Raw genomic sequence first — 7,819 nt, 5'->3', positions numbered from 1 at the left:
AGATAGATAGATAGATAGATAGATAGATAGATAGATAGATAGATAGATAGATAAAAATAATGTTTATGTGGGTTTGGAGGTGAGTTGGTTTTCAGAGTTTCTGTCCATGGTCCTTGGTGACACCAACCATTTAGTGATATTTAACCTCCAATCATCTTTACACATGCTGTGATTTGTCCAAAATGTCACCATGTAAATACATGTTGTGTGCTTCAAGTGGCCAGAGAGATATGAAATACTTTGTGCATGATTGGAATTGACTTTGTTTTTTTTTTCTTATAAACTATGTTATCAATGCAGTGCTGTTTTCAATGACTACTCAATTAGACACCAACCAAAAAGCCCGCAAGGTTGTTACCACTCTACGATAAAAATAAGTATTCTCTCTTCTTAGAAGTCTGCCTATTGGATTTCTTCATTCCAAGACCAATTTTTTGGATCCAAGGAAGCAGGTACTCAGTCAATATACTTGATCTTACTATGGTCCTAAGCTATGGGCTAATCAGATGGATAGACGAGCTAACACTGGAGTGAAAGAAAAGCATGTCATGACATTTAGTGACATTCCAGCCTCCCCAACTCTCTCCCCAATACCAACATGTGGTCAGAGTCAGCAGAGGACTTTTGTGCACCTAGGAACATCAGCATTTGGAATAAGATGATAAACATCTCAGGAGTCTCAGAATACTGTGTGTACAGAATCCTGGCCTTAAAGCTAGGCACCCACCTGTTTATTGAGTGGTACCCCATCTGCAGTCTGCAGCCGTGATCCATGTTCGCTGATCTGTACCGGGGAGTGTGGGACATGCTCTCCCATGGGAAGGCCACAGCCTTGGTCAGCGTCCTCTTGATCTGTCCCATCTCTCTGGTGACAGCCCTGGACTCCAAGCTCAGCAAGCCCAGGCACATTCTCTGGATGTTCGCTCTGAAACCAGGAGGCATGATAATTTTAATTTTGCCTATATTCTGTGGTTCTACAGACTGACTTTTCAAATGTGACGGAGTCTCATTATGAGTAGCCAAGAGTAGCCTTAAACACCTGGTCTCATGCAAGCCTCACACTAGAACTATGCATGACCTGATGGGGTAACCGCTCACCTTGTAGGTGTTCAAGTCCTCCTTTTCCCCTAAGAGGCCCATTCCACTTCCTGCATTTCTTTCTTTTAAGCAGTCCAGGACAGGTGCTCATTTTTTTTAGAAAAGACTCATGAAAACTTTTATTTTTTGTAAATTACGATTGCTCACATGGCAGTATTATGAATGACGGGAGGAATTCCAGAGTATTCATCAACAAGAAACCTCACAACCCAGTCTAGGCTTTGCTTAACCACGGAACCTGGGAACCTGGTTGAATTCATTTTAAGGATGTTCCTCAATCTGAGGAGAGAGAATTGGCATTCTCAGGGTAACTTAAATGGCATGCTTTGTTTACTTAAAGGCTTCACCAGTTCAAACGGTTCCAAGTTCTCACAATGCAGGAGCAGCTGAGTTAGTGGCTTGTGTGGCTGCTCAGGCAACCCAGAAAGTAAGACTGTGGGGCAGGACATGCAAAGCCACAGGGCACTCATTTGGGCAATAAGGAGTTGGTCAGTGCCAAGTATTGTAGTCCACACCTGTAATCTCAGCAACTGGGAGGCTGAGGAATAAGAATCTTGAGTTCAAAGTCAGCCTAGGCTACATACAAAAATCCTGTTTTGCCGGGCAGTGGTGGTGCATGCCTTTAATCCCAGCACTTGGGAGGCAGAGGCAGGCGGATTTCTGAGTTCGAGGACAGCATGGTCTACAGAGTAAGTTCCAGGGCAGCCAGGGCTACACAGAGAAACCCTGTCTCGAAAAAAACAAAAACAACAACAACAAAATCCTGTTTCAAAATCACAAACCTAAGAGACAAGAAGAATGGCTCAGAGGCTAAGAATACTTGCTGCCCTTGCAAGGAGAGACCTGGTGTTAGTTCCCAGCACCCACATGGCGGTTCACAAACATCTATAAATCCAGTTCCAGGAGATCCCACACCCGCTTCTGGGTGCTGCAGGCACACACACAATGTACAGACATGCACACATGTGAGAACTAGATGGGAAGCAACAAGCCCTGCTCTCTAAATCTAGAAATTGTAACACACTGGATAAACATGTACAGATATCAGAGGTGACAGAGGCTTAGAAGGAATCCTTACAAAGCTGGAGGAATGGACTCAGTTCCAGGGAACATTTGTGCACCAGCTTTTATAAACCACTGAGATTGAGGTGAAGATGCCTGGGTGATGACCTCAAAGATTTGGTATCTATCCACAACAAAGGGGATATGTGAGCAGACTGTTCCAGAGTGGAATTAAAGATGGGGATGCTCTTAGAATCAAGTCCAAGTCCAACATTCAGGTCGATTTTTTTGTGTGTGCCTGGATAAGCCATTCTGTTTCTGTGACTTGGATTAATATGGAAAGATAAATAAAAATGAAGGACACAATGGTTTAGGCAGTGGGGTGGGGGTGGGTGCCTAGGATTCAACAGACGCAAACGAAATGAGTGGGAGGCATTACCTCCGAGAAATCCTCTCCTCCCTCCTCCATCTGCTTCCCTTGGCGCCAGTGTTTCAGCAGCCACCTGAGCTTGACATAGAAGAGGAAAATGTTCTGCTTCAAGGACCGGAGCTCTTGCTGCAGCATATTCTTCTCATCACTCCAGGTTCGCTTGTGAAGGGTGTTCTGTAGGGCCAGGCTGTGCATCTCCAGTTCCTTCCACCGCAGGGCGTAGAGATGGTCCTCCTCCATCTTGAACAGAAACAAGAAGCTGTGAAAAGCAGTTGATCCAAGGTGCCATCCACACCCAACCAAGGTTTTCTAGAGCAGCCTACTGCCCAGGCTTTATGGTGAGCAGGAGATGTGAAACGTGGGAATCCTTTTAAGTTTAAGGGTGATTAATGAGCTCATGAATTCTGTGATGTAGAAACAATTGCTGTTTCAAAGGAAGAAGGCATTACAACCTTCTTCACTGCCGGCCCCTCAGCACTTAATAGAAATCTTCATCCTCCATCAGGAAAATGCTACTTGGGTGCATGTTTGTGATTGACTCAGATGCCATGTAGGGAGACCTCATTTATCATTACAATGACAGAGAAGAAAAGAATTGGAAATCTACCTCTTACTTCCTATGGTTTCTGGCTTCTCTCAAGCCCTGGTAGAGAATACTGAGACAATGGAAGACCTACCAGGCACTGGAAAGCGAGAACAGTCCTGAGCATGTAGGGTTCAACTGTGTAAGCAAATGTGATAACCCGTTTCCACATTAAATGTGATCATTGCTTAGGGAAACCAAAGCATCATTAAAGAATTACCTATCTCTATCTCCACATTAACTTCCTGGGCTTTTTCTGTTTTAAGACATGGTCTCACTATGTCCCTCAGACTGTCCTCCCACCCCTGGGATAAAAGCAAATCTCTTGCCTCACCCTTCAAAGTAGCTGGAACAATGGTCACAGGCCACCACACATGGCTAAGTCCTTTTTTAAAAATATCTATATGGAGCGCTTCCAAGCAGGAACCGATTACTATGTATTGGCACTAGGCAAAGGGGTACAAATAAAATCTTATTTTGCAGATAAAGCCTCAAGGATAACCTCTGTTGTAGTGGCAGTGAGACAGGAAAGCAAGAGCTTCTGAATCAGACAGAAATGAGGGTTAGAATGGCAGCCTCTACCCTTGCCCGACTCAACACCCAGACCAAAAGGAGATGTTTTTCCCCATCAACTGCTAGATTCATTCTTGCAAACCACTAGGTTACAACTACGGCTGCCTGGTGGAGAGAGCAACAGGCCGATGTGGTAAATGAACGCTGATTCCCTCTAAGAAGGGCCACATGGCTGTACAGTGTGGCTATGGTCATAACACCTGCATTTCAAGCAGGAAGAAGAGGAAAGACCACCTCGACAGACCTCAGAGTCGCAACGCTGGTTATTGCCATACAGACATGATGCCATGGAGCAGAGAACAACCTGGAGCTCTGGAAATCCAGCCCTGCAGCTCCTCACTGTGTTCTCCTGACTGGAGGGAGCTACCTCGGAGAGAGATGAAGGCCACAGCATCTACTCCCACGAGGCTGTGGAATGGCATCAAAGCTCAGGGAGCTGGGCCTGTGAGATTCTTTACCTGAAGCACCCAGTCCAGACCTAGGGGACCTGTCTGCTCCCTCCACACCTGTCTGCTTTCTTTTGTTCCAGTCCATTAGGTGCCTCTTGAGCTCAGAGCTTGGCCTTTTGCCCTCTGGCGACATTGAGAGAGAATTTCCTGTCCCTTCTCAACAAACTAAAAGACAACAGCTCCTCCTTTGAAGTCTTTTTCAACTCACTCCTTCCTTGATTTTAACCCCAAGTGCTGTGCATTTCAGAGACTCTGCCACTGTGTCACCAACATCTCCATCGACAGCCTCACCTTTCAAACCATTTTACAGAGCGATGCAAATGCCTGCGTGCATGTGTGTGTGCACGAGTTTGTATGTGCGCCACATTGGTGGGGGACAGTTCTCTCTTACATAATTCCTTCTTTTTCATAACAATATGTGATACTTCACCTGTACAGAAACAGGTGGAAAGGAGTATCCAACTGGGAAAACACAGCAAGAGATAGTTAAGAGCCTGGCATTCAGCTCTGCCCTCTGTACGCTGCAAGGTATAGCAGACGCTGCCTTAATCAGCCTGTGACACATTTAGAGACTTTTAGCCTCAGTCACCATAGAGGTATATGCCTACAGCACATACTCCTGGCCAAAACAAACTTGGATATACCGAATGACTCATTTGTACAGTATACATGTTCTGAAGCATCAAGGTATATAACCCAACACCAACTGCTCTGTTTTGTTTTCTTTTGAAGATACAGCTCTCTTCCAAGAACAAGCACAAGGGGAGGGGAGAAGAGAAGCCCTGACAATTCTACATCTAGATCCTGGCTCACAACTTAATTAGATACGAGGTGGTAGGGCAGTGTCCTCGGAGGCCCAGGGCAGAAGCACCTGGATCTGGGAATCCCTTAGTGGATTGAGGATAATTAGCCTGTGACTCGTAACTTTAAAAATAACCACAAGTTAATCAGGCCATACCTCAATTAGTGGCAGTCTTTTTTAAGACAACAGTTTAAGGTGATTTGATGTTTCTATTGGACAGCTCTCCTCAGTGACAGGCATACTACCTTGGTTACATTCAACATCCTTGTTTCGTGGTAGTTTACCAGCACAGTTGCAGGAAAGTTCAACTAGATCTAAAGACCTTTCCCGAAACTACAGTTCTCCCTATCCAAAGGTTTGTTTTCTGTGGTTTGTTATCTATTAACCAATCATGATCCAAAAATATTGAAGAGGAAATCCCCCAAATAGCTAATTCATTCATCTAAATAATGTTTACTGTGGTGTATGGTTATAGTAGTTTTACTTTATGATTAATTATTGCTGTTCCTCTCCACCGCGTGTGACCTGCAAGGAAACAGTACAGGAATAGACTAAGTTTGGAATCGTCTGTGGTTTCCAGGCATCTCTGGAATGGTCTACGATGGCCCCTCTGTGCATTAGGAAAGACTACATGACTGAAAGGTGTGTTGCAGAATGGAAAGGTGGACAGGTTGTCTGTGGTGCATCTAGGAGCAAGCCTCTCAGCCGAGTGATCTGTGTAGATGTCTATGAGTCTTGGCACCTGCCTGCAACAGACACCATCACTTTAAAATGCATCATGGCACTGCTCCTGAGGGGCTCTGCGGTACACAGAGCGGGAGTGCTGGAACCCTCTTGGAATATTTACCTTACGGATCTTGTTTGTGTATGTCTCTGTCTCCTCTTGATGCAGTCTGGCCGCCTGCTCGAGCTGACCCTGTAGCTCTTCTACCGACACACTCTGCTCAGGTAAAACTGGGGAGCCCCTGAGCTGATTGGTAGGATAAAGGAAGGGTTTAGTGGAATCAAGAACTCAGCCTCACGTGATGACGAAGGACACACATCTGGACAAGGTGACACACACGGGGGCACAGTGGCTGCATCAGTGGAGTGACCACAGCAACCTCCCCAGGGCTTTCCCCAGAGGAGTCCTGCTGCTCTGGGCTCTGTGTCTAACTGAACTGCCTGTATCTCTTTCAGGTAGGAGATGAGGCAGATAAATGGGAACCCTTAACTACAACCAGGCTGAGAAAAACACCAGAGCATACAAGAAGGCCCTCTGCTACCTCAGCAGCTTCTAGGTGTTTATACCATTCAAGCAGAAGGACTTGGTGACAACACCTTAGTCCATCAAGGCCACTATCACACAGCTGGTCTCCTAGACTCAATTCCCTGAGCCGTCTGGGGTCTTATTTGTTGCATAACTAATCTGTCCATATGCTTTCCCTTTGGAAATTTTCCTACCCAACCAAGGATGCCTTTCTCTAATCCCACAGCATGGTCCTGGATGCCCTGGTTAGTTGCAGGTGGGGGTCCTTCCAGGGCACACATTTGCTTTTAAGCTTCTCTGTGTCATGCTATGTCCAGGTACAGCACAGATCTATTAATACTAGCCTCCAGTCTAGGGAGGTCAAGGAATCTGCACTATTATTCTTATTGATTAAGCTTAAATTTTATAGCCAAATGGTCATGAAAGAGAGATCCATCATTATTTTTGATAGAATGTTTCATTAAAATTGGAGCCACCATTAAAATTTAATCAAAATGTTTGTGCTTTAGGTAGGTGATTTTAACAACGGGGTTTTGGGGGCGGGGAGGGGATAGGGTCTCTCTATGTAGCCCTGGCAATCTTTCAAATTCTCTACGTACTCCAGGCTGGCATCGAACTCACAGAGCTCCTCCTGCTTCTGCCTCTAGGATTAAGAAGGAACTGTGCCATTACACCTGTCTGGGTAGGTGATTTTTAAAACTGGGAACTACAGTGGGCTGTTGTAATAAACAGACGTTGTAGGCTCCTTCTGCCTGCCTTTGACTAATTTCTATTCACTGAGGACACAGCTCTTCTAGAGGCTGCTGTCATTTGGCTTGTCACTGGATGATGGCCACACAGAACTCAAAAAGGCAGAGTCCTTTTTCGTTTATTATAATTAGAGGCTAAGGAAGCAAGACACTGGGGGTTTGGCAATTTTGCTGTAAACCTTTGAGCACCAAAGGATTTAAACTCAGTGGGCATGGTAGTGTATACCTTTAATACTTCCTGGCCTACATAGTGAGTTCCAGGATAGCCAGGGTTCCATCGTGAGACCTTGCCTCCACAAACAAAAGCTGTGGACGTAGCTCTGTTGTAGAGAACCAGCTGACCTGCATGGCTTCTCCCCAACATTAGAGATACTCAAACTTGCCCAACTTTAAGAAACTCAAGAACAAGGATTATGAAATGTTTCTCCGTTTTGTGAGTTGTTGGACATGGCTGGAAATTCTCTTTGAGTTTATCATGATGACTATGTTCAATTTTAATGGCTTAATTTTTTTTAAGTATGTGCCACCTTCCATATCAGCAGCTTACCCTTTCCTTATGCCCATCTGGAACAAGCTCAGTAAGCTTACTGTTATTGTTCAGTTGATAATCTTATCTGTTATCTGAAGATCTCAGAGTCGAATCCTGGTGTTTGACAATTCCTATTCTTTCATTGGTATTTTATTTGTTTATTTTGGAGTTTGGTATTTTTATAAATGAAAATGCTTTGCTTACATTCATCTCTTATTCCTCTTTTATCCTCTCCCACTCTCTCTTCTTCCCAAAACTTCCCTTTCTTGCCTTCACAACATTTTTGTTTTTATATAATCTACCCAGTTTGTGTGTGTGTGTGTGTGTGTGTGTGTGTGTGTGTGTGTGTGTGTGT

The 7,819-nt window shown here is 44.8% G+C and overlaps 1 protein-coding gene across 3 annotated transcripts in view; it reads right to left on the bottom strand.

Annotated features, from left to right (window-relative positions):
• Nucleotides 1–7,819, bottom strand: part of Mtcl1 (microtubule crosslinking factor 1) — a 115,463-nt gene that overhangs the window by 28,019 nt on the left and 79,625 nt on the right. For 2 of the 3 annotated variants that reach the window (XM_028762226.1, XM_028762227.1), the window contains exons 7-8: nt 2,540–2,770; nt 728–925 (exon numbers count right to left, since the gene is read on the bottom strand). In XM_028762226.1, coding sequence (XP_028618059.1) covers nt 728–925; nt 2,540–2,770 — 429 coding nt within the window. Of the gene's footprint in view, nt 1–727; nt 926–2,539; nt 2,771–5,784; nt 5,908–7,819 lie in introns of all 3 variants that reach the window. The other variant, XM_028762228.1, reaches the window with a different exon arrangement.

This window comes from Grammomys surdaster, unplaced genomic scaffold, assembly GCF_004785775.1.
Source record: "Grammomys surdaster isolate TR1022 unplaced genomic scaffold, NIH_TR_1.0 132, whole genome shotgun sequence".
In the NCBI taxonomy this organism is placed as follows: Eukaryota; Metazoa; Chordata; class Mammalia; order Rodentia; family Muridae; genus Grammomys; species Grammomys surdaster.
Note: the sequence above shows the minus strand (reverse complement) of the source record. Positions and strands in the feature narration are given on the sequence as shown.